This window comes from Neoarius graeffei, chromosome 9, assembly GCF_027579695.1.
Source record: "Neoarius graeffei isolate fNeoGra1 chromosome 9, fNeoGra1.pri, whole genome shotgun sequence".
Taxonomy (NCBI): Eukaryota; Metazoa; Chordata; class Actinopteri; order Siluriformes; family Ariidae; genus Neoarius; species Neoarius graeffei.
The window spans coordinates 49,060,497-49,087,840 of record NC_083577.1 but is presented as its reverse complement, the minus strand read 5'-3'; the positions used below and the strand labels follow the sequence as shown (position 1 = coordinate 49,087,840).

Below are 27,344 nucleotides of genomic sequence, written 5' to 3'. Positions count from 1 at the left end.
AACAACCTGACTGTTATTTAACAAAGAAAATGGTCTAAAAGTGTGACATAGTGAAGCTTAATTCCATATAAATAAATTTTCTCTCATATGTTTGGAAGTAGTCTTCAGTCTCAGTGGTTTTGTCTTTAGGGCAGAGAACTTTCCTGTTTGTCAGTAACAAGCTGCAACTTGTTAAGGAGAACCATTACTACCTTTAGGTTCCACAACATTAAACATAACTATAACCAAATAAAGGGCGGTACAGTTAGTTAGCACTGTTGCCTGACAGCATGAAGGTTCTGGGTTCGAGCCCAGTGGCTGATAGGGGCCTTTCTGTGTGGAGCTTACAGTGGTGCTTGAAAGTTTGTGAACCCTTTAGAATTTTCTATATTTCTGCATAAATATGACCTAAAACATCAGATTTTCACACAAGTCCTAAAAGTAGATAAAAAGAACTTAATTAAACAAATGAGACAAAAATAGTATACTTGGTCATTTATTTATTGAGGAAAATGAGCCAATATTACATATCTGTCAGTGGCAAAAGTTTGTGAACCTTTGCTTTCAGTATCTGGTGTGACCCCCTTGTGCAGCAATAACTGCAACTAAACGTTTGCGGTAACTGTTGATCAGTCCTGCACACCGGCTTGGAGGAATTTTAGCCCGTTCCTCCGTACAGAACAACTTCAACTCTGGGATGTTGGTGGGTTTCCTCACATGAACTGCTCGCTTCAGGTCCTTCCACAACATTTCGATTGGATTAAGGTCAGGACTTTAACTTGGCCATTCCAAAACATTAGCTTTATTCTTCTTTAACCATTCTTTGGTAGAACGACTTGTGTGCTAAGGGTCGTTGTCTTGCTGCATGACCCACCTTCTCTTGAGATTCAGTTCATGGACAGATGTCCTGACATTTTCCTTTAGAATTCACTGGTATAATTCAGAATTCATTGTTCCATCGATGATGGCAAGCTGTCCTGGCCCAGATGCAGCAAAACAGGCCCAAACCATGATACTACCACCACCATGTTTCACAGATGGGATAAGGTTCTTATGCTGGAATGCACTGTTTTCCTTTCTCCAAACATAACACTTCTCATTTAAGCCAAAATGTTCTATTTTGGTCTCATCCATCCACAAAAAATTTTTCCAATAGCCTTCTGGCTTGTCCACATGATATTTAGCAAACTGCAGATGAGCAGCAATGTTCTTTTTGGAGAGCAGTGGCTTTCTCCTTGCAGCCCTGTCATACACACCATTGTTGTTCAGTGTTCTCCTGATGGTGGACTCATGAACATTAACATTAGCCAATGTGAGAGAGGCCTTCAGTTGCTTAGAAGTTACCCTGGGGTTCTTTGTGACCTCACCGACTATTACACGCCTTGCTCTTGGAGTGATCTTTGTTGGTCGACCACTCCTGGGGAGGGTAACAATGGTCTTGAATTTCCTCTATTTGTACACACTCTGTCTGACTGTGGATTGGTGGAGTCCAAACTCTTTAGAGATGGTTTTGTAACCTTTTCCAGCCTGATGAGCATTAACAACGCTTTTTCTGAGGTCCTCAGAAATCTCCTTTGTTCGTGCCATGATCCACTTCCACAAACATGTGTTGTGAAGATCAGACTTTGATAGATCCCTGTTCTTGAAATAAAACAGGGTGCCCACTCACACCTGATTGTCGTCCCATTGATTGAAAACACCTGACTCTAATTTCACCTTCAGATTAACTGCTAATCCTAGAGGTTCACATACTTTTGACACTCACAGATATGTAATATCGGATCATTTTCCTCAATAAATAAATGACCAAGTATAATATTTTTGTCTCATTTGTTTAACAGGGTTCTCTTTATCTACTTTTAGGACTTGTGTGAAAATCTGATGATGTTTTAGGTCATATTTATGCAGAAATATAGAAAATTCTAAAGGGTTCACAAACTTTCAAGCACCACTGTATATGTTCTCCCCGTGTCTGCATGGGTTTCCAGTTTCCCCCAAAGGCATATAGTTAGGTTAACTGGCTACTCTAAAGTGTGTGTGTGTGTGTGAGAGAGAGAGAGAGAGAGAATGAATGATTGAGAGTAGAAAACCTCTGTAATAATCCAGTAGAAGGCAACAGGAAACCACTACTGTAATTCTTCCCTAGAGACTTTGATTGCTGTATATAGATAAACAAATATGGCATGTGGTATAACATGTCAGTGGCATGCTGAAAGTAAACTTCAGGGTGGTAACCAGTTTCACATTGGATCTTATCACACCTGCACATAACTGGTTGTTTTCCTAGAACAGGATGCCCAGTCATGCCTTATTCCTCACTTATTAGACTGCACCAAGATTTAAATTCATGTTGAAACTTAGTTATTGGTCCTTACATAAATATGATAGCTAAACCGGTCCTGAAAAGATTTTGCTCAGCCATCAAGAAAGTGAGCTCACTACCTCCAGCAGTCTGGTTCCCCTCCACCTCGGTCATCTGTAAATCCAGACTGCAGTGAGTGGTCCACTTGCCTGATCTCATCACCAGCCGTGAACTCACCAGAATCAAGGACCTGTACACCATCAGGGTAAAGTTGCTATCGCACAGATGCTACAGGTCTAATCACCTCCTAAACTACTGTACATGTTACGGAGACAGTTTTTTCTTGAGACGCTACTCGAACTCCCCAGTCCATAGCAGCTCTTACTGAACCACCTGAGATTTTTCTGCATTACAGTCTGTACACACTCATATCCTGTTTGTGTAATCATAAACACTGTTGCAATGTCCATTAACTTTCCACTGTATAATGTGTCAACTGCATTATTTAATATTACACACTGGACCAAACCAGAACCAGTTCCTTTGAGCACAACTCATAGGTAGTGAAGGATTTTTGATTCTGATGCCTCAAGTCTATTATTTAAAAGAACTAAAATACATGATACAAATAAAAGCAGAAGATTATTATTTTTGTGTTCTACACACCTTTAATGTTAAAGCGCTATATGTAGAAGCACAGTCATCATATCCATCACCAGGCTCTAATTAAGGACACCATCTTCCTATTCTACTTCTGCAGAGATACAGAATTAACGACAGACATCTTTGACCTCTCTGAATGTTGCTTCATCACAGAATAAGAAATCAAAGCAAGATATAGATGAGTGTAGCGGAAAGCAGAAAACATTCATTTTAATCTACAAATTACTATAAATATGAAGCTGCCTTGTTACCTTTCTGATCAAAAGCACCTCCTATCTATAGGTTACAGCACTAAAATTGTTTAAAGCAACCTTCTTAGAATAACTGATTACGACAGACATTTTCAAGTATTGCAGGCTAGAAGCAAAAACTGCTGTATATGAGATTGCAATTATTACAGATTGTAATGTACAATGAATAACAACAATTCCAAATAATCTTAAGACCACAAATAATATGCTGCTTTTGCATCTGGAGCTAAAACAAATAGCCTCAGACAACAAACAAGACATTTCTCCAAAACTAAATGATATTCTCTTTTACCTTTGGCACCTATACATGCTTTGAGTGGAAGTAACTGTGTTTATAGAAACTACTGAAATAGGTTCTACACACTTGCATTTAACAAAATAAATAATTAAATTCATATGAAAAATTTCACAGCTTTCAACCTGTCAACCACACAGCATGTCTAGTGTTGACAAAACACTGCTGTTCTGAAGAAAGAAAAAAAAAAGTTTAAAGGTAATTAAAAATCCCCATATCACAGTGTTTGTGACCAGGCATGTCCTGATGACCCCATCTCTCAGTTCCACGACAAGGAGTGTGCCTTAAGTCCTTCTGCTTTCAGTCATCACTCTCACTGCCAGATTCACTCAACTGAAGATCATTTTCTGCATCAAAATATAAAGATTTAACAAGTCAGTATCTGGACAAATAGTTAAACACACTAATATAACACGAGTGTTTTATTGGGAAACATGCCATTTTTCCATACAAGCTACATCCGGGACATGGAGAACCAAAACCATGACATCTCTCTATATGTCACTCATGAGGAAATCGACAAACTGTTTTGATAAATTTGGGTACTTTATATTTGCGAATGTGTCTATATAATAAAAAGAAAAAAAAAATCACATGTTGGCTTGAAGATATGAAGTCCATCTTCATGTGTTGAAGAACTTACATTTTTCATACAAAAGTACACTGCTGATCTGAGTGATATAGTTTCTGATATTTCACTCTGATTATGTCACTCCCAGTGTTTTCCCACTGACTACACACGCGTTGTGAAAATGGTGAACCGGTTCATAATTTAAAAAGTCTTTCGATTCACTTGCCTTTTTTTGTGTGGAGGTATCCATATAATCTAAAAGACCATTACATGGCTACATGAAGATATGAAGTTTATCTACTCGTGTTGAAAATATTTTTAGTAGTTCTCTTTGCTCACTCATGAATATATTCACCACTCAAAGATAAACTTCATATCCTGACACAGCCATGTAATCCATCCATCATCTATAACCGCTTATCTTGTGCAGGGTCGCAGGCAAGCTGGAGCCTATCCCAGCTGACTATGGGTGAGAGGACAAGTCTGGACAAGTCGCCAGATTATCGCATGGCTGACACAGAGACAAACAACCATTCACACTCACATTCACACCTACGGTCAATTTAGAGTCACCAGTTAGTCTAACCTGCATGTCTTTGGACTGTGGGGGAAACCGGAGCACCCGGAGGAAACCCATGCAGACACAGGGAGAACATGCAAACTTCGCATAGAAAGGCCCTCGTTGGCCGCTGGGCTCAAACCCAGGACCTTCTTGCTGTGAGGGGACAGTGCTAACCACTACACCATCGTGCCGCCCAGCCATATAATATCCTCTCATATTATACATCACACAGACACACTGCCTTGCAATAAAGATCCCCTCTCCCTTTTCATTGTTTCCACATTTTCTAAATTTACAACCTGGAATTGAATGGATGCTTTTGCTTTTTTTTTTTTGCACCACCTGATTTACACAATTTATCCAACAAGATGTAAAGATGTAGCCTGGCAAGCCAGAGTAAATGTGAATATTTAGTCTGGCCTCGCTCGTAGACATTTCCGAAGGGTGGGGGTGGAACAACCCGCTGTCTTTCAAACTGTCTCTGTGCGTATAGGCCAACGCTCTGACCAATCAGCGCAACAGTGACTGTGACGTAGTCAGAGCGCGCAGTGGGGGAGGCCTTGAAATAAATAATTTTTCAAAATGCGTATTAATTAATAAACAGGTTCTAGATATTGAGAAGTTTGGAGATAATGACCACAAGTTTGGAGTCTGTACCACATACTTAACATACACTTATTTTTTTCAAGGGTTTGCTTAAACTGTTTTTGAGAGTTTTTATTTAGTGGTGTTTGGTGAAATAATTTCCCTTAAATTTAAAATAACGGGAAAATAAGAAACAATCAAAAAGTAATGTTTCAAAGCTGTTTATTAATTCTTCATACTGCACAAACTAGCCCCATCCTTTCGGCTACGAGCGGAGCCAGCTGGTAGATCAGACTTTTGCCATAGCCGGTCGGCAAAACAGCGAAAACGTCCTTCTTGAAAAGGAATGAGCGGAGAGCCTCTTCCTGCTCATGTTTCAACGAAAACTCCAAGTCTAATTCTTCTAAAACTGATTCCAAAGCGGAGTCAAACGCGCGCTGTTCACTAGCCGTAGCCATCTTTCCTGTTGCGCTTTCTCCAGCGTCGCGCAGCTTTGTCGTCACTCCTGCAAAAGCCCGCCCAAAGAATCCAAACAAAAACCTTGCGTTGTGATTGGCGGGCACGATTTGATGCCCGGGGTGTTTTGTTGATATGGTGCGAGGCTAGACCCACTCGCAGGCAAAAAATATTTTTGGCCGCTAGGCGGGTGGGTCTAGTTTACTAGGCTAGTAAAGATGTTTTCTTTCATTGTGCCACACTGTGATTACAGGAAGAAAAAAAAAACCCTGAACATTTCTCTCCATCTTACGGAGCCGTAGAGGGGACATGGTGAATAAAAAAATAAAGCGTGGGAACGACTTATAAGGCGTGTGCACGAGATATTAATGCGCGCGCACAAGTTATAACCCGTGCGCACGCTTTGCGTTAAGGCGTGCGCTCGGGTAGTTAAAAGTGAGGGAACGAGTTACAAATCGTTCCCTCGCTTTAATTAAGGCGTGTGCACGAGATATTAATACGTGCGCTCGAGTTATAAAGGCGTGCGCACGGGTTATTAAAAAGTGAGGGAACGTCTTAAAACGTGTTCCCTCGGTTTATATCCAAGGCGTGGGAATGATATCCTATGTCGTTCCCTCGACTTATTAAAATATTCCTACACACACGTACACACAGGCTGTAGCTCACCATGGTAGCTCCGGAAATACTAGACGCTATTTTATTCTATTTTAATATTGGACTCAGATACACAGAAATCCTCGATGCACTTGCATCCCAACATGGCTTTATTATAAGTCTGAGACACCTCAAGAGAGTTCTGAGAGAGAATGGGCTTCGCCGGGAGGTGTCTCAGACTTATAATAAAGCCATGTTGAGATGCAAGTGCATCAAGGATTTCTATGTATCTCAGTCCAATATTAAAATAGAATAAAATAGCGTCTAGTATTTCCGGAGCTACCATGGTGAGCTACAGCCTGTGTGTACATGTGTGTGTAGGCAACGAGATCAACGAAAGCAAGGATATTGTGGGAATATTTTAATAAGTCAAGGGAACGACATAGGATATCATTCCCACGCCTTGGATATAACCCGTGCGCACGTATTAATATCTCGTGCACACGCCTTAATGAAAGCGAGGGAACGATTTGTAACTTGTCCCCTCACTTTTAACTACCCGAGCGCACGCCTTAACGCAAAGCATGCGCACGGGTTATAACTCGTGCGCGCGCATTAATATCTCGTGCACACGCCTTATAAGTCGTTCCCACGCTTTGTTATTTTTTTATTCACCATGTCCCCTCTATGGCTCCGTACCATCTGCATCATTTGTCAAATCATTCACTTCACTTAGTTTTAAACTCCTGGAATCGGGGAAATTTTTAACAGCTGAATACTGGGAAAAACATCACCCTGGTCTTTTTCCAATTGTTACCTCTTCAGTTTGAGCCTGTGCTTCTTTTGCTTACTGTGATTTCTGTTCTTGGCTGACAAGACATGATTCTTTGCTGTTGTAGGCCTTCCACCTCAAGGTTTGATATGTTTTTCTTTCAGAGATGCTTTCCTGCTCACCATGGATGCAAAGTAACCACTCTTTGTAGTGACTGCAGCTTTCCTTTCAGTTTAAACAAGTCTTGTTGTTCTCCTCTGGCCTCTCTCACTGACCAGGCTATTCTGCTGCTCACTGGATTTTTTTTTGTTTGTTTTTTTTTACATCATTCTGTGTAAACTCTAGATACTGTGTGTGAAAATCCAAAGAGATCACCAGTTTCTGTAATCAGTTACTGAAACCACATCATCTGGCACCAAACATGCCACAAAGTTAATGAGATCACTTTTGCTCCTCCCACTGTGCATGAATAAGTAGGTGGGCAGATGTTCCTAATAAAGTGGTTGACGAGTATATACAAAAGACACACCTACTGATTTTCTGAAGAATATTTGTAGAGCACTGTGTGAAATTAGAAAACATTTGAATGCGACTCCGTGTGACCATGTTACCAGGTCTGCACATTTCTTTCAAAATGTGGCTACTCCGACCAGTGCAAATACACAACACTGTAACCAAAGGAGGCGATTAGAACAGCAAAGGGAAAACTCAAGCTGGAACATGATGTTCAAAAGGTACACACTGGTGTGATGCCCTGTAGTGTATATAAATAAACTACTCACTGAGCGTGTTCATGAGGTGTCCACCGCCATCCTCGAAGCGCTCCTGAGAAGTGAGGATGGGCATGCTCTGGGTGGGCGCAGGCACTGTGTGAGATCTGCCTGATGAAGGCTGATTTTCATCTTCAGAGTCGCTGCTGCTCGAGCTGTCCTCACTGCTAGATGAGGAGGAGCTTTGAGAGTCGGAGGAGCTGTCACCACTGCTCATCTGGTCCATCACTCGTGCTTCAGCCATCAATTCTAGAAAGTACATGCAAATACGAGAATATAGCACGCAAGCTTGAGATGGAATCCAAACACTATACAGTCCTTTTTTTTTTTAATATATGGCAGACTCTTTGTTGCTAATGATACTATACATCAGGGCTATTCAACTAAAATTCGTGAAGATCCAGTTACATAAAATTCCATATAAGCTGCTGTCACTGAATGGCAATAAAACAATGGCTATATAAGACAATTCAAAGTGGTCATGTGTTGTTTTGCAGCAGAGCGCCATGTCAGCACTTTTGACCAGCGCCATGAACTCTAAACAGATGAGATTAAATGTTTGGTCACAGAAGGATATAAACATCTCCTGGGGATGTAAAAACATCCGAAAGATCCGCCCCTTCCTCACCACCTACTCTACTCCACTCCTGATCCAAGCACTGATCCTCTCCCACTTGGGCTACTGCAACTCTCTCTTTGCTGGCCTTCCAGCATCTGCCCCCAGACCCCTGCAGCTCATCCAGAACGCTGCAGCCCACCTGGTCTACAACCTCCCTAGTTCCTCCCACACTACCCCTCTGCTCATTGCCCTTCACTGGCTGCCTGTCACAGCTCACATCAAACTTAAGATTTTGGTGCTAGCTTATCAGGCAGTCAAGGGGTTAGGTCAGGGCTCGAAATTAACTTTTTTTCTTTGTGTCCCCCAATGGTCCCGAATTCTGTGTTGTATTGTCCCGAATGGAAGCAATAGTGTCCCCATTTTTTTTCCTCTCTGAAATAACCAGTGGTTAATATTATCATATGAAGTTACTATTATATTTGTAACTATGCGATTTTGAACCCTTTATATCATTTTTACAATAAGTCACAAGACACAAGCGACACATGTCCTATACATCATCTACTTCAAAATTACAGTTATTGCATTTTCAGTTTATTAAACTTTGGCGATCTCACTGTATGAATAGATACCCGTTTATTTAAAGGGGCCAACTAGCTCATTCAGAAAATGTTTCAACTCCCTACATCTGCAGTACACTTTAGTTGAAAATAAGACCCCTTTTATGTTCATTTCATCTACTTATACCTTAAATATCTGTTGGCACTTATAAGGCCAACTTATCATTTTCACCATTACCGTTATCCATTTTTATGAACTTTCTGTTATCCATTACCGTTATCCATTTTTATGAACTTTCCGTTATCCATTTTTATGAACTTTCCGTTATCCATTTTATGAACTTTCCGTTATCCATTTTATGAACTTTCGCTGCCGAAACGTGGGTGCACATGTTAGCAACATAGTGGCAGGTCCGAGCCTAGTTGTGCTGCTGACTGACTAAACTTTCTGAACTAGAAAGACACCAAGAAAACTCACTTATTCTGTTGAACGGTATCTTCCGTCAGTATCATCCACATCATTCCTGTTGTATTTTATAACGTGTCTAACAGTGTTCATTAAGTTCATTCAGTTGCTAGCGTTGCCTGCAGACCAGCCCTATCCACAGTAGTTCCTACCTAACCATAGCATCATAAGTCATAACCTAATAATCACAAATAACTTACCACATTGACAGGCGATGACACTTTGGATCCTGAAGGTCCCGGAGACGTTATGTCTGGGCTTTCAGTTTCTTCCCCGCGGTCGGTCCGCTTCAACCACTTAAGCATTTTTGTTCTGGCAAGAGTCGGCGCAGCGTGTGCGGTAGCAATTCCATTCCAAGTCCATATAATGCGGACTCCGGCCGAAGATTCTAGAACAGAATGCGCTGCTCTGTAGCCTACTGATGCAGGTGCATCGAAAGTGTAGCTACTAATGTATTTTTCGCTGTTAACGTTTTAAAATTAAAATTGACAAATTAGGTGAATGTCTACGTATGTGTTACGGCTTTGTAAATAATAATGTAAAACTTTTTTTCTAGATCTATTTTTTTCCATTGTCCCGGGATTGTCCCAGATATGATAATTTTGTGTCCCGATGACATTTTTTATGGTCCCCGGGACGTCGGGACACCGTTAGTTTCGAGCGCTGGGTTAGGTCCAGCATACCTCCAGAGTCTGATCTGACCCTACACACCAGCCAGACCCCTACGCTCTACTGCTGCTGGTCGCCTGACCCCCACCTCCTTTCCTCTCCTGCCCAGCTCACTCAAGACTGCCATCTGTTCCGGCTCCCTGTTGATAGAATGACCTTCCCATCGAGGTCAGAATTGCCGACTCCCTGACCACCTTCAAGTGCAGACTGAAGACTCACCTCTTCAAGCTGCACCTCTCCCCTGCATCCCTGCCCACTGTGTAACCATGTAGCGGTCTCGACCAACCCAGTGTGTGTGCTGTCTAGCTTGGTCATGATGACTTCATGTTAAGCCCCGTCTACACGATCATACATTTGTCCAAAACATTATCATACAAATGTATGATGATGTTCAAGTTTGTATGATCATGTTGTGGATTTCTGTCCACACGATCATACATTCTCTTCCTTGGGGGCTGCCATTTTGTATGTCACATGACAGGCAGTGTAGATCACATGACCCGAATTAACAATCTGATTGGTGGATGACCCAAAATGTTGTAAGATGTTGTGAACATTTGTTGGAAAGTAGAAACACGATTCTAAAACTTTGAACAATCATCATACAACGTCATACAAGTATGACGTTGTTCAAGTTTGTTGGGAAAACCGTCCACACGATTATACATTTGTCCATGAACATCATCATACATTTATATGACGATGTCCATGGACAAATGTATGATCGTGTAGACGGGGCTTTAGCAATTGGGGTTCTATTTTTCTCAGTTTAGTTCTACTTTGTCAGTTCACTTGTATGGTTGGCTTGTTTTCCTTGACAGTTTGCTGGTTGTGTAATATTCTGTTGAAGTAACAAAGTGTTATTCTTTAACTTGTTCATTTGGCACGAGAACTCTCTTGTCCAGAAGAGAGTTCTAGTACCAAGTTTTTGTTCAGCACTTCTTATACCTGTCTTGCATTTGTATGTTGCTCTAGAGAAGAGCGTCTGCTAAACGCCTGTAATGTAACGTAATATAATCCTTTCTTCATCGGTCTGTCTTTATACAGCCTTTATATACAAATACAATAAAAAAAATCTATGAAAATTATTCTTCCTTCTGACAATGTCTTTAGCCTTGTAGCTAGTCTCTGGTCCCATGAAATTCCTTCAGCTAAATAATTTATACAAAATTATGAAATATTACAAGATGATCTGCTACAGAAGCATGAACTACAGCCTGTTTTACCATCCATACGGTTAATGTTTCTAGTACTCAGTTCATTTTGCTGAAATGCTTGGCACGGTCTGGGTCAGCTGACAACCCCTGCTCCTTTACCATATAAACTGGATACAGGTTACCTTTCTCAATGTCATCCATGGGAGAAGCAGGAGACAACTTTTCTTTAGCAGGGGAGCTCTTGGAATTGTTTGGGACTTTCCCTCCATTGCCACTCTTCATTTGCTGACTGAGCCTAGTGGTCTGCTGCTCCAGACGTGACTGGATCTTACTGCTGCCCTCCGCTCTGTGTTCAAACAGACAGACATCATGATAGACAAATATATTACCAAGGGAGAGAACAGTTCATTACAGCAGGGCTGGGTGCTGCTGTGAGAAATACATACCTGGTCTTTTTGACCGAAATATTGCTACTAAGCTTCTCCAGACGATATTCTCCTGTGTCATGGTTTACAATAAGAATGCACTCCTTCATATAAGGCCTTTTGGATCCTTTAAACACTGTAACTGGAGCAGTGGATCCCTGTGGGAATGAAAAATAATGTGTTCATTACTATTTTTTTCTCCATGTTGTGCATGAGAAGGTTGGTAAATCCGATTACTCTGATGGATTTGCACAGGACGCTGTAGTTATTTGTCCTACCTCCAAGTTAGGCAATGTTATAGTGACTTGTTCCCCTTTTCCAACTTCCAGATCCCCCTCACATGTAGTGTCTATTGATGCTGGTTTAAAGTCATCTGCAAGTACAAATTAACACAGAAAAATGAAAGCTACTTGAGTTACAAATCAGAGATTGACCGTCAAAGCTATACCCACTGCTGGTAACTAAGCAGCTCTGTTGCTATATTTGGTGACTTTTTAGATCCCTTCAGTGACTTTTTTTTTTTTAATAAATAAAAAGGGAGCCTAGTGAAACACCCTGCGATGACCTGGTGACTTGTCCAGGGTGTACTCCACCTCTCACACAGTCAGCTGGGATTAAGCTCCAGCATGCCCATGACCCTGCACAGGACAAGCGGTTATGGATAATGGAAAAAAAAAAAAAGCCCTAGTGAAATCATCTACCAGATTTTTTTGCAGCTCGCACACAACTGCTGCGGAGAGAGCACACTAGGTCAACTTGCCACCAGAGACAAGCCTGGCTTTGCTGTGCTTGCACAAGTCTCTACTCCCAGTGAACCATCACTAGGCTTGTTAGCTCATGTATAGTATCCTGTACCAATATCCTACCGTCTCCCCTAACTATCACCAACTGATGATAGAGTTGCCCATAACTTTGAAGGGATGTAGGCTAACCAGTGTATTTGAGCAGGGTGTGCAGTGATGGGGAAAAAGACACGCATACAGTTGTGGTCAGAAGTTTACATACAGTGACATGAATGCCATCTTGGATATAAATGTCATGGCAATATTTGGGCTTTCAGTAATTTATTTGAACTGCTCTTTTACTGTGGCAGAAATGTACAGCACACATTTTTAATTTAAGAATGAGAAAAAAAAAGCACCATCACCACCACCAACAACAACAAAAAAAATGCTAGAATTTGGTGCACAAGTTTTAAGTTTCTTTGTTTCTTCTGAAATCAACACAGGGTCAAAATTATACATACAGGGTCAAAAATATACATACAGCACACCGAATATTTGGGTAAAATGTCTCTTTGTAAGATTCACCTTGACCAAACATTTTTGTTGATCATGAACAAGCTTCTGGCAGAATTCTGGTTGGATATTTCATGACTCTTCATGGTAGAATTAAATTAATTTTTTTTCTTGGCATGGACTCAACTTATAAGCACACTCCATATATTTTCAATAGGGTTGAAGTCAGGACTTGTTTTAAGCTTAATGTTAGCCTGTTTTATCCTCCACAACCAGCTCTGATGCATGTTTGGGTTCATTGTCCTGTTGTAACTCCCAAGTCGTATTCAAGTTTCTGATGGTTTATGCTGAAGAATTCTGAGGTAGCCCTCCTTCTTCATTATTCCATCCACTTTGTGCAATGAACCAGTTCCACTGGCAGTAAAACAGCCCCAGAGCATGATGATCCTACCACCACCACCAACTGGTACACTGTCCCTCTGTACATGGTGGTCATTGTGGCCAAACAACTCAATCTTTGTCTCATCTGACCATACAGCTTTCCTCCAGAAGGCTTTTTCTTTGTCCATGTGGTCAGCTTCAAACTTTAGTTAAGCTTAAAGGTGTCAATTTTGGAGCAGGGGGTTATTTCTTGGATAGCAGCCTCTTAGTCCATGGTGAGCTGAACTGTAGACAGTCAGTGTGTTTACATGCACATAGAGAAAATCGAATTTCTGCCGTAGCTCGACTGAAATCGAAGTTCTAAATGCCATGGAAACACCTTAGCTCGGCTGAAATCGAACCGAACTGGATTTCTCGTAATCGAGCTACGCGACCTAGATTATGCGATTGTAGCCGAGCTACTTAGTGCATGTAAACCCTATTGAGCTACGTAGTCGAGCTACTTACTTCAGCACTGCCCCTTCCTGAAGTGACGAGACCCCAAGCGGGAAACACGACAGCCTCGGTCGGCATGACAACAGTAGTAGTAGCAGCGAGCAGCAGAAGAGGTCAGGAGGAACAAGGAGAACGAACGAACGAAGAAGAGAAAATGGCGAGCAGAACACGGAACTGATAACTTTGTTTATACTCTTGAATAGCTCTTCATGACGACAACCGGAAGTGTACCAACATGATGGGGCATGTAGCGCCACCTGTGGCTCGGGTGCACAATGTACCTCACACAATAGCTCGATTTCCTTGTGTGCATGTAGGATTGGATTTCTCTGGCACCCCTGCTGGGACCCTTAGCTCAATTACCGACAGTAGCTCGATTTGGATGTGCATGTAAATGCACGGAGTGATCCATCAGCTTTCACTTCATGGCAGGGCTGTGCCATGGTGGTTCCCAGGTTGCTCCCAGGTTTGAAAGTGGTTTACAAAATTTTATTGGAACTTCTTTACAAAAGCCATTTTGTTGAGAAAATTTGCTAATTTTTGTAACCGTAACCAAGCAACGAACTAGCCAATAGCATTTCAGAAATACGGCCCCGTGTTAAGGAAAAAAAAGCCCTCCTTGATTGACCAATCAGAATTGAGTAATTTGGCCCCATGTATTATAATTTTAATTAAAGATGTATGCTGTACAATCATTCTGCCACAGAAAAAGTTAAAAGTTAAAGCGAATCATTGGCCGTAAAAGAGTGTTTTTTTGGACTCAAGTTGGTCGCCACCAAAAGTGCAGGATCTCATGGTCAAAAAACCTGGACAGGGTGCAAACTACAGTAAGCAAATGATAAAAGGTAGAAAAGGAGAAATTATAAGTTATAAACATATCTGAGAAATCCGCCATTTCGCACATGAATTTCTTTCGGCGGCGACCAACTTGAGTCCAAAAAAACCTCTCTTTTACGGCCAATGATTTGCTTTAACTTATGACAGAAGTTAAAACCACAAACGTTTTCCAAGTACACACAAAAATTCGGGTCCAAAAAAGACCGTAGAAAAGGTAAAAACAGCTATTATAGAAATGGATTGCTTAGCATCGCTAGTCAAACTCATGGTTGTCAAGGAATGTCAAGTTAGCTTGCCCACCACAGGCTTGTTGCTATGGGGAAAACTGACATGACCAATTCCTGCAAATGGCCTATACCACCTTTGTAATACACTTATGTTAACTATATATCTGCAAACCTGTTAATTTATGCAAATTTGTTATATTATATACAGTGCTGAGCATAAATGAGTGCACCCCCTTTGAAAAGTAACATTTTAAACAATATCTCAATGAACACAATTTCCAAAATGTTGACAAGACAAAGTTTAATATAACATCTGTTTAACTTATAATGTGAAAGTAAGGTTAATAATATAAACTTAGATTATACATTTTTCAGTTTTACTCAAATTAAGGTGGTGCAAAAATGAGTACACCCCACAACGAACATCATGGACGATGCCAGTCACCCTCTGCACACCATCATCAGCAACCAGAGGAGCATGTTCAGTGACAGAATGCTCCTTCCCAAGTGCAGGACGAACAAACTCAAAAACTCCTTTGTCCCTCACGCCATCAGACTGTACAACTCCTCTCTGGGGGGGAGGAGGGGTAACAGGAGGACAGAGGACGGGAAGGAGCAGTAGCCTAGCCTAACAATAAGCAATACCGGACAATGTGCAATATAATGTGCTATATCTCTCCTACTGCCCCCCCCCATATCTTATTCTTTTTATATTTGTATATGTAAATACTTAATTTATTTTAATTTATCTAGAAGTTTTTCTCTATTTCTTTTCTCTGTTTATCTGTAATGATGCTGCTGGAATCTTAATTTCCCTGAGGGAACCCACCCAAAGGGATCAATAAAGTTTTATCTAATCTAATCTAACAAAAACTACTACATCTAGTACTTTGTATGGCCTCCATGATTTTTAATGACAGCACCAAGTCTTCTCGGCATGGAATGAACAAGTTGGAGACATTTTGCAACATCAATCTTTTTCCATTCTTCAGCAATGACCTCTTTTAGTGACTGGATGCTGGATGGAGAGTGATGCTCAACTTGTCTCTTCAGAATTCCCCAAAGAAAATAATTTCTTTTACACCACAAAAGTGAAGGCTACAAGAAGATCAGCAACGCTTTACTTCTCGTCTCATCTGCTTCCGCTTTATCCGGGACCGGGTCGCGGAGGCAGCAGTCTAAGCATGGAAGCCCAAACTTCCCTTTCCCCAGACACCTCGGCCAGCTCCTCGGGAAGAACACCGAGGCGTTCCCAGGCCAGCCGAGAGACATAGTCCCTCCAGCGTGTCCTGGGTCTCCCCCGGGGCCTCCTCCCGGGGGGACATGCCTGGAACACCTCCCCAGGGAGGCGTCCAGGAGGCATCCGAAAAAGATGTCCGAGCCACCTCAGCTGATTCCTCTCGATGTGGAGGAGCAGCGGCTCTACTCCAAGCTCCTCCCAGGTGACTGTGCTTCTCACCCTCTCTCTAAGGGAGCGCCCAGCCACCCTGCGAAGGAAACTTATTTTGGCCGCTTGTATCCGCAATCTTGTTCTTTCGGTCATTACCCAAAGCTAATGGCCATAGGTGAGAGTCGGCACGTAGATCGACCAGTAAATTGAGAGCTTCGCCTTTTGGCTCAGCTCCTTCTTCACCACGACGGACCGGTAAAACGACCGCATCACTGCGGAGGCTGCACCAATCCGCCTGTCGATCTCACGCTCCATCCTTCCCTCACTCGTGAACAAGATCCTGAGATACTTAAACTCCTCCACTTGAGGCAGGACTTCTCCACCAACCTGAAGAGGGCAAGCCACCCTTTTCCGGTCGAGAACCATGGCCTCGGACTTGGAGGTGCTGATTCTCATCCCAGCCGCTTCACACTCGACTGCAAACCGCCCCAGTGCATGCTGGAGGTCCTGGTTTGAAGAAGCCAACAGGACAACATCATCCGCAAAAAGCAGAGATGAAATCCTGTGGTTCCCAAACAGGATTCCTTCCGGCCCCTGGCTGCGCCTACAAATTCTATCCATAAAAATTATGAACAGAACCGGTGACAAAGGGCAGCGCTGCCGGAGTCCAACATGCACCGGGAACAGGTCTGACTTACTGCCGGCAATGCGAACCAGACTCTTGTTCCGTTCGTACAGGGACCGGACAGCCCTTAGCAAAGGACCCCGAACCCCATACTCCTGAAGCACCCCCCACAGAATACCACGGGGGACACGGTCGAATGCCTTCTCCAGATCCACAAAGCACATGTGGACTGGTTGGGCAAACTCTCATGAACCCTCGAGCACCCTATGAAGAGTATAGAGCTGGTCCAGTGTTCCGTGACCAGGACGAAAACCGCATTGTTCCTCCTGGATCCGAGGTTCGACTATCGGTCGAATTCTCCTCTCCAGTACCCTGGAGTAAACCTTCCCTGGGAGGCTGAGAAGTGCGATTCCCCTATAATTGGAGCACACTCTCCGGTCCCCTTTCTTAAAAAGAGGGACCACCACCCCAGTCTGCCACTCCATAGGCACTGTCCCCAACCGCCACGCGATGTTGCAGAGGCGTGTCAACCAAGACAGCCCCACAACATCCAGAGACTTGAGATACTCAGGGCGGATCTCATCCACCCCCGGTGCCTTGCCACCGAGGAGCTTGCAAACCACCTCAGTGACTTCGGCTTGGGTAATGGACGAGTCCACCTCTGAGTCATCAGCCTCAGTCTCCTCAATGGAAGACATGACGGTGGGATTGAGGAGATCCTCAAAGTATTCCTTCCACCGCCCGACAATGTCCCCAGTCGAGGTCAACAGCTCCCCCCCCGCACTGTAAACAGTGTTGGCAGAGTACTGCTTCCCCCTCCTGAGGCGCCGGACGGTTTGCCAGAATTTCTTCGAGGCCGACCGATAGTCCTTCTCCATTGCCTCCCCGAACTCCTCACAGTTCCGAGTTTTTGCCTCCGCAACTGCCCGAGCTACAGCACGCCTGGCCTGCCGATACCCGTCAGCTGCCTCAGGAGTCCTGGAGGTCAACATGGCCCGATAGGACTCCTTCAGCTTGATGGCATCCCTTACTTCCGGTGTCCACCACCGGGTTCGGGGATTGCCGCCACGACAGGCACCAGAGACCTTACGGCCACAGCTCCGAACAGCCGCGTCCACAATGGAGGTAGAGAACATGGTCCACTCAGACTCAATGTCCCCCATCTCCCCCGGAAACTGGGAAAAGCTCTCCCGGAGGTGGGAGTTAAAGACCTCCCCAACAGAATGCTCGGCCAGACGTTCCCAGCAGACCCTCACCATACGTTTCAGCCTGCCAGGTCTGTCCAGCTTCCTCCTCCGCCAGCGGCTCCAACTCACCACCAGGTGGTGATCAGTTGACAGCTCAGCCCCTCTCTTCACCCGAGTGTCCAAGACATAAGGCCGGAGATCAGATGAAATGACAAAGTCTATCATCGACCTCCGACCTAAGGTGTCCTGGTGCCACGTGCACTTATGGACACCCCTATGCTCGAACATGGTGTTCGTTATGGACAAACCGTGACTAGCACAGAAGTCCAATAACAAAACACCACTCGGGTTCAGATCGGGGAGGCCGTTCCTCCCAACCATGCCCCTCCAGGTGTCACTGTCGTCGCCCACGTGAGCATTGAAGTCCCCCAGTAGCACAATGGAGTCCCCAGTCTGAGCACCCCTCAGTACCTCTCCCAGGGACTCCAAGAAGGCTGGATACTCTACACTGCTATTCGGCCCGTAGGCACAAACAACAGCAAGAGCCCTCTCCCCAATCCGAAGGCGCAGAGAGGCGACCCTCTCGTTCACTGGGGTAAACTCCAACACATGGCGGCTGAGCTGGGGAGCTATAAGCAAGCCCACACCAGCCCGCCGCCGCTCACCATGGGCGACTCCAGAAAAGTGGAGAGTCCAGCCTCTCTCGAGGAGCTGGGTTCCAGAGCCCAAGCTGTGCGTGGAGGTGAGCCCGACTATCTCTAGCCGGTACCTCTCAACCTCCCGCACAAGCTCAGGCTCTTTCCCCCCCAGCGAAGTGACATTCCATGTCCCAACAGCTAGCCGCTGTGTCCGGGGATCAGGTCATCGAGGCCCCTGCCTTCGACTGCCACCCAATCCACACTGCACCAGCCCCCTACTGCTACCTCTGTGGGTGGTGAACCCACAGGAGGTCGGGCCCACGTCACCTCTTCGGGCTGAGCCCGGCCGGGTCCCATGGGCAAAGGCCCGGCCACCAAGCGCTCGCATGCGAGCCCCAACCCCGGGCTTGGCTCCAGGGTGGGGCCCCGGCTGCGCCATACCGGGCGACGTCTCGGTCCTTGGTTGTTGCTCCATTAGGGGTTTTGGTGAACTGCTCTTGGTCTGGCCTGTCACCTAGGACCTGTCTGCCTTGGGAAACCTTTACAGGGGCATAATGCCCCCGACAACATAGCTCCTAGGATCATTCAAGCACACAAACCCCTCCACCACAATAAGGTGGCAGTTCTAGGAAGGGAATGCTTTACTTCTTTAGATAACTGCAGTGAATTTGCATGCCGATTTTCTTCAACCCTTCTCATCAGAAGACGCTCCTGTCGAGGTGTTAACTTCCGTGGACGACCTGGACGTCTCTGTGAGATGGTTGCAGTTCCATCTTTCTTAAATTTCTGGACCACTTTTGCTACAGTATTCTGACTGATAAGTACGTCAGAATACTGTAGCAAAAGTGGTCCAGAAATTTAAGAAAGATGGAACTGCAACCATCTCACAGAGACGTCCAGGTCGTCCACGGAAGTTAACACCTCGACAGGAGCGTCTTCTGATGAGAAGGGTTGAAGAAAATCGGCATGCAAATTCACTGCAGTTATCTAAAGAAGTAGAAGGCCAAACTGGGGTGACTATTTCCCATGACACAATACGGCGTACACTGCAGAGGAATGGCATGCATGGATGCCGTCCACGAAAGAAGCCTCTCCTAAAGCCCAGGTACAAAAAAGCCCGCCTAGAGTTTGCCAGGGCCCATGCTGACAAAGATGAAGACTACTAGGACTCTATATTCTGGAGTGATGAGACCAAGATAAATGTTTTTGGAACTGATGGCTTCAAAACTGTATGGCGTCGGAAAAGTGAGGAATACAAAGAAAAATGCATGGTGCCTACAGTGAAACATGGTGGTGGCAGTGTCCTTATGTGGGGCTGCATGAGTGTTGCTGGCGTCGGGGAGCTGCATTTCATTGATGGCATCATGAATTCACAGATGTATTGCTCTATACTGAAAGAGAAGATGCTACCATCACTCCGTGCCCTTGGTCGTTGTGCACTTTTCCAACATGACTAAACATGCATCTAAGGCCACTGTTGGATTTCTGAAGAACAACAGGGTGAAAGTGATTCAGTGGCCAAGTATGTCTCCTGATCTGAACCCAATCGAACACCTATGGGGAATTCTGAAGAGACAAGTTGAGCATCACTCTCCATCCAGCATCCAGCCACTAAAAGAGGTCATTGTTGAAGAATGGAAAAAGATTGATGTTGCAAAATGTTGCCAACTTGTTCATTCCATGCCGAGAAGACTTGGTGCTGTCATTAAAAATCATGGAAGCCATACAAAGTACTAGATGTAGTAGTTTTTGTTGTGGGGTATACTCATTTTTGCACCACCCTAATTTGAGTAAAACTAAAAAATGTGTAATCTAAGCTATATTATTAACCTTACTGTCACGTTATAAGTTAAACAGATGTAATATTAAACTTTGTCTTGTCAACATTTTGGAAATTGTTTGTGTTCATTGAGATATTGTTTAAAATGTTACTTTTCCAAGGGGGTGCACTCATTTACGCTCAGCACTGCGTGTGTGTGTATATATATATATATATATATATATATATATATATATATATATATACACACACACACACACACACACAGTGGTGCTTGAAAGTTTGTGAACCCTTTAGAATTTTCTATATTTCTGCATAAATATGAGCTAAAACATCATCAGATTTTCACACAAGTCCTAAAAGTAGATAAAGAGAACCCAGTTAAACAAATGAGACAAAAATATTATACTTGGTCATTTATTTATTGAGGAAAATGATCCAATATTACATATCTGTGAGTGGCAAAAGTATGTGAACCTTTGCTTTCAGTATCTGGTGTGACCCCCTTGTGCAGCAATAACTGCAACTAAACGTTTGCGGTAACTGTTGATCAGTCCTGCACACCGGCTTGGAGGAATTTTAGCCCATTCCTCCATACAGAACAGCTTCAACTCTGGGATGCTGGTGGGTTTCCTCACATGAACTGCTCGCTTCAGGTCCTTCCACAACATTTCCATTGGATTAAGGTCAGGACTTTGACTTGGCCATTCCAAAACATTAACTTTATTCTTCTTTAACCATTCTTTGGTAGAACGACTTGTGTGCTTAGGGTCATTGTCCTGCTGCATGACGCACCTTCTCTTGAGATTCAGTTCATGGACAGATGTCCTGACATTTTCCTTTAGAATTCGCTGGTATAATTCAGAATTCATTGTTCCATCAATGATGGCAAGCCGTCCTGGCCCAGATGCAGCAAAACAGGCCCAAACCATGATACTACCAGCACCATGTTTCACAGATGGGATAAGGTTCTTATGCTGGAATGCAGTGTTTTCCTTTCTCCAAACATAACGCTTCTCATTTAAACAAAAAAGTTCTATTTTGGTCTCATCCGTCCACAAAACATTTTTCCAATAACCTTCTGGCTTGTCCACATGAGCTTTACCAAACTGCAGACGAGCAGCAATGTTATTTTTGGAGAGCAATGGCTTTCTTCTTGCAACCCTGCCATGCACACCATTGTTGTTCAGTGTTCTCCTGATGGTGGACTCATGAACATTAACATTAGCCAATGTGAGAGAGGCCTTCAGTTACTTAGAAATTACTCTGGGGTCCTTTGTGACCTCGCCGACTATTACACGCCTTGCTCTTGGAGTGATCTTTGTTGGTCGACCACTCCTGGGGAGGGTAACAATGGTCTTGAATTTCCTCCATTTGTACACAATCTGTCTGACTGTGGATTGGTGGAGTCCAAACTCTTTAGAGATGGTTTTGTAACCTTTTCCAGCCTGATGAGCATCAACAACACTTTTTCTGAAGTCCTCAGAAATCTCCTTTGTTCGTGCCATGATGCACTTCCACAAACATGTTGTGAAGATCAGACTTTGATAGATCCCCGTTCTTTAAATAAAACAGGGTGCCCACTCACACCTGATTGTCATCCCATTGATTGAAAACACCTGACTCTAATTTCACCTTCAAATTAACTGCTAATCCTAGAGGTTCACATACTTTTGCCACTCACAGATATGTAATATCAGATCATTTTCCTCAATAAATAAATGACCAAGCATAATATTTTGTCTAATTTGTTTAACTGGGTTCTCTTTATCTACTTTTAGAACTTCTGTGAAAATCTGATGTTGTTTTAGGTCATATTTATGCAGAAATATAGAAAATTCTAAAGGGTTCACAAACTTTCAAGCACTACTGTATACACACATACTGTATATTATATTATATATGAGAGAGAGAGAGAGAGAGAGAGAGAGAGAGAGGTCCGTCTCAGGCCCTGTCCACATGGCAACGGATTCAGGTGAATCCGATAAAATTTTTTATCGTTTCGGCCTGGCGTCCACACGGCACTGGCATTTTGGGTGCCCCAAAACGATATTTTTTGAGAACGGTTTCCAGAGTGGAAAAATCTGGCAACGGCGCCGTTGCGAAGTCGTCTGGATGAGTAGAACGGATTTGTTTACGATGACGTCACAACCACATGACTAGAACAAGTCATCACGCCGGGTAGAAGAAGGGGTTTATGCGCATGCGTCCTACTTCTTCTATTGTTCTGGTATCTCCAATGGGAACGTCTTACAGCGCACGTAGAGGTGTGGCATGTGTATTGCATCGTTTTCAGCAAGCGTTGCGTTGCCATATGTACCTGATATTTTACTGATCCGTTGCCCATGTGGACGCGATATTTTTTTACCCGCTAAAAAAAAAAAAATCTCATTGCCATTGTCGTGTGGATGTAGCCTCAGAAACTGGTCTCTCGTTTGGGACATTATGGTCAAAAAATAAATGTTCTAATTTTACTTTTTTTTTGCATTTACTCAATGTTTCTTTTGTCATGTTTCATAAGAATAAAGATAGTATCTTGCTTTATCTGGCCTCCACTGTGGAAAATTTTTATTACAATTCAAATGCTTTTGTAAAATTGATTTACATATAAAATAACTACATCATGAAGAATTAAAGCCCCTCCTTCACAGATGAGGGGAAGATGAGGAAAAACGACAGTGGTAAAAGAACAGCGATTGTACCGGCTGAAGGTCGCGCGGGTCTCTGCTGCGGCGCTCAAGCAATGGGACATCACTACCGCACCGGACGGAGCACGAGGCGGGGGTGGGGCAAAATGACTGGCCGTAGATTCTATCAAAGTTTGATCTAAATTGACCATGGTTGCAAAATATTGGCCAAAAATATGCAAACACTACGAAATATGAAAGTAAGATGAAAAAGAAACATTCTATTGCCTTATACTGCAAGACTAAAACGAAATAAAACTGTCAAAACTCACCTTTTCAGTGATAACGTCTGAACAGATCACTCGTCTAACAAAGACCGCAAATGGAAGCACGATCAACTTCTAACTGTTGGAGTGGAAAATTCCATTCTACACATGCAAATTGTTAATGTGTGTCCTTCCCCGCACACAAATAACACACTACTGTAAAAAATAGACCACAACTCATTTTATAGCTCAGAAATTCATACAAGACCAGCTACCAGTGTAACATATTCTGTAAGAAACATATTCTATGCCTAACTTTCAGCTTTCATTTAAAAAAAACAAAATCGTAGATTTATAACAATTTTTATATGGCGTAGTGATTTTAAGTTACTACTTTTGGTGAGGTAGTGACCTTGACCCTGCGGCTTTCCGTTTAGATCAAAACACACGATCGTATTGGTTTTGGGTATGCGGAAAATGGAGTTACGACGGTGATCAAATATTTTGCATGATGTTTTATTACGGTTATGATTATTCTGTGAGCGCACCAATCCTTAGGTGTATAAAGTTACAACTTAAAATACAATCAGTGGTAACTGTAGACTTTTCAGTGAACTACAACCTTTTTAAGGGAATGCGATGTAGTCAACCGTTTATCATGCCCCAGATCAAGCAGCCATTTTTCCACAAATTTGCAGAATTTTTGCCAAATTCTGAATATTCACATCAAAGATTTAGTTTTATCAGTATTATTTCATCATTTTATTTAAAATTAAAACCATCACCATTCAAAATTGCATAGTTTATTGACTGAGTATATTTAGTGGGGTACCCACACAGTACCCAGTTTCTGAGACATACATACACATTTTTTATATATATATATATATATATATATATATATATATATATATATATATATATGGGCGGCACGGTGGTGTAGTGGTTAGCGCTGTCGCCTCACAGCAAGAAGGTCCGGGTTCGAGCCCCGTGGCCGGCAAGGGCCTTTCTGTGTGGAGTTTGCATGTTCTCCCCGTGTCCGCGTGGGTTTCCTCCGGGTGCTCCGGTTTCCCCCACAGTCCAAAGACATGCAGGTTAGGTTAACTGGTGACTCTAAATTGAGCGTAGGTGTGAATGTGAGTGTGAATGGTTGTCTGTGTCTGTGTGTCAGCCCTGTGATGACCTGGCGACTTGTCCAGGGTGTACCCCGCCTTTCGCCCGTAGTCAGCTGGGATAGGCTCCAGCTTGCCTGCGACCCTGTAGAAGGATAAAGCGGCTAGAGATAATGAGATGAGATATATATATATATATATATATATATATATATACACACACACACACTTTTTTGTATACTTAGTACTTTTGCACTAGTCCTTCACTGCCTTATCTTTTTCTCTTTATATGTTTTGCTGCAGGGCGGCACGGTGGTGTAGTGGTTAGCGCTGTTGCCTTACAGCAAGAAGTTCCGGGTTCGAGCCCCGTGGCCGGCGAGGGCCTTTCTGTGCGGAGTTTGCATGTTCTCCCCGTGTCCACGTGGGTTTCCTCCGGGTGCTCCGGTTTCCCCCACAGTCCAAAGACATGCAGGTTAGGTTAACTGGTGACTCTAAATTGAGCGTAGGTGTGAATGTGAGTGTGAATGGTTGTCTGTGTCTATGTGTCAGCCCTGTGATGACCTGGTGACTTGTCCAGGGTGTACCCCGCCTTTCGCCCATAGTCAGCTGGGATAGGCTCCAGCTTGCCTGCGACCCTGTAGAACAGGATAAAGCGGCTAGAGATAATGAGATGAGAACAATGTAAATTTCCCCTTGTGGGATAATAAAAGGCTCTTATCATAGTGTCTGGGTTATAAATAGTTTATGACCAAAAACTTAAGAAAAATTTCCTTGATATAAAAACACACAAATATATAAACATGATCCCCGCCGTCCAAATGAATATGCAAATTATCCCGTTGCGTCATCTGACGACTTGTAGTGACTTTTCGAGCACGCGCTACCTACTTTTCCCTGAAAAAGACCTGGCAACAGTGGTTACACCACCAGAGGGCGCACTTCAGACGCAGCTGCCGAGTTTTCCGGCTGTCTCTTCCTAAAGTGAACGAGTCAGCTTTTTCATTAATTTTCTAAGTTTTCTTTTAATTAAATATAAACCCGGACACGAAACGTTATCTTGAAAACCCAGGATGATAAAACATAAACGTTTGGATTTAATTCCTGCTAAACGCTCAACACTCAGCAGATAGTTTAATAGCTGACTAATACAGTGCCTGTATTTTTTTTTTTTTGCCTCATGAAAAGTAGCATTAGTTGCCAACTTTTTGGACTTATCAGCAAATAAAGAAACTCTTTTTAGTTTTGAGGTTAAGGTATTTGTATATATAAGAAGACTCCACTTACATCGTACCGTATGGAAAGCACTTTTTGGTTGTTTCTCGAAAGTTTCGCCTAATTTGAGGACATGTTCTTGATTGTCAAAGTTTGAGTATGCTGTCCCATTCATTCTAATGACAATTTTTCTGTCATATGTTAACTAAATAACCAGTCTGTAAATTTCCACGTCTTTTTCGATAGCATCAGCAGAACTCAGTCACGTTAGCCACCTGAATTTAGCTGAAGAAATACAGCAACTTGTCAGGGATTTCCAAAGGACCCCAGCGAAAGTCGCACTTATCACAATAAAAGTCCCCTACATTGCCCAAACCGCCTGGGTTTGTGATTTCAAATGTAGTCAGTTTCCTCTCAGGCAGCTATTTACATTGCAAGTTGCTATACCTAGCTTTTTTTCCCCTTCTAAATTTACCTACAAAATAGGCCACTTTGTTTGTGTACAGTTACTGACTGCAACCCATCTGTTACTCTGCACACAGTGTCAGCTCCATTATGCCAAGGGACCTTGGGGTTTCATCTTTCTCAGCACATTCATTCATGTTCAGGGTGGAACATTTGAACAAAATGTAAACGTTTGCTAACGATGAAAAAAACAAATCGAGTTCAGAGACTTTACTCGAAGGAAATCTACCAAGAGAAGTCCAACTGCTCACTAGTCTTGCTTTGAGATATTTGGGATGTTATCCAATTAAACCTGAAGTCTAAATGGCATAAGCCATGGCAAATGATCATTCTGCACTTATGTTTTTGTAATCAATAAAAAGAGCCATATGCTTCCAAATAAGTGTATTTGATGAATGACTAACAGTCTGAATGCAAATGTTTTACACTACCGTTCAAAAGTTTGGGGGTCACCCAGACAATTTTGTGTTTTCCATGAAAAGTCACACTTTTATTTACCACCATAAGTTGTAAAATGAATAGAAAATATAGTCAAGACATTTTTCTGGCCATTTTGAGCATTTAATCGACCCCACAAATGTGATGCTCCAGAAACTCAATCTGCTCAAAGGAAGGTCAGTTTTATAGCTTCTCTAAAGAGCTCAACTGTTTTCAGCTGTGCTAACATGATTGTACAAGGGTTTTCTAATCCTCCATTAGCCTTCTGAGGCAATGAGCAACACATTGTACCATTAGAACACTGGAGTGAGAGTTGCTGGAAATGGGCCTCTATACACCTATGGAGATATTGCACCAAAAACCAGACATTTGCAGCTAGAATAGTCGTTTACCACATTAGCAATGTATAGAGTGGATTTCTGACTAGTTTAAAGTGCTTTTCTTTCTAAAATAAGGAAATTTCAAAGTGACCCCAAACTTGTGTATATTATTGAAATCATTCTTGCACTGAAGCAGTATTACATTCCCACTGCTATTGTCCTGATGTTCACTCATCTGGACAATAAATTGCCTTTTACTGCAGTGTTTAGGGAGATTTGTTTAAGGTGATTTTGCAAGGTGAAAGAGAGTTAACAAAGGAACCATGTAATTTCTGAGACTGAGACACACACTAAATCCATATTAAAATATTTATCATAGAGCATACCTATAGAATGACACCTGGATGTGTTAACAGTGAAAATGGTGCGTGTTATAGACTGTAGTTTATACAAAGTAAAATGTTTTGAGA

At 42.9% G+C, this 27,344-nt stretch overlaps 1 protein-coding gene across 1 annotated transcript; it reads right to left on the bottom strand.

Annotated features, from left to right (window-relative positions):
- Positions 1–2,923: 2,923 nt before the first annotated feature.
- On the bottom strand, positions 2,924–25,982 carry eaf2 (ELL associated factor 2). Its single transcript, XM_060929692.1, has 6 exons — positions 25,724–25,982; positions 11,915–12,009; positions 11,658–11,794; positions 11,394–11,557; positions 7,813–8,049; positions 2,924–3,837 (listed from the first exon to the last, which is right to left on the bottom strand). The coding sequence occupies exons 1-6, from the start codon at positions 25,824–25,826 to the stop codon at positions 3,791–3,793; spliced, it is 783 nt and encodes a 260-aa protein (XP_060785675.1). The 5' UTR covers positions 25,827–25,982; the 3' UTR covers positions 2,924–3,790.
- Positions 25,983–27,344: the final 1,362 nt, after the last annotated feature.

Bases quoted from the DNA above. Each gene is read 5' to 3' on its own strand.
- eaf2 (XM_060929692.1), bottom strand. From the start codon at position 25,826: ATGAATGGGACAGCATACTCAAACTTTGACAATCAAGAACATGTCCTC. The intron at 11,795-11,914 runs GTAGGACAAATA...TCATTCCCACAG, and splicing joins TAACATTGCCTAACTTGGAG to GGATCCACTGCTCCAGTTAC. The intron at 3,838-7,812 runs GTGAGTAGTTTA...ATTTTGATGCAG, and splicing joins ACACCTCATGAACACGCTCA to AAAATGATCTTCAGTTGAGT.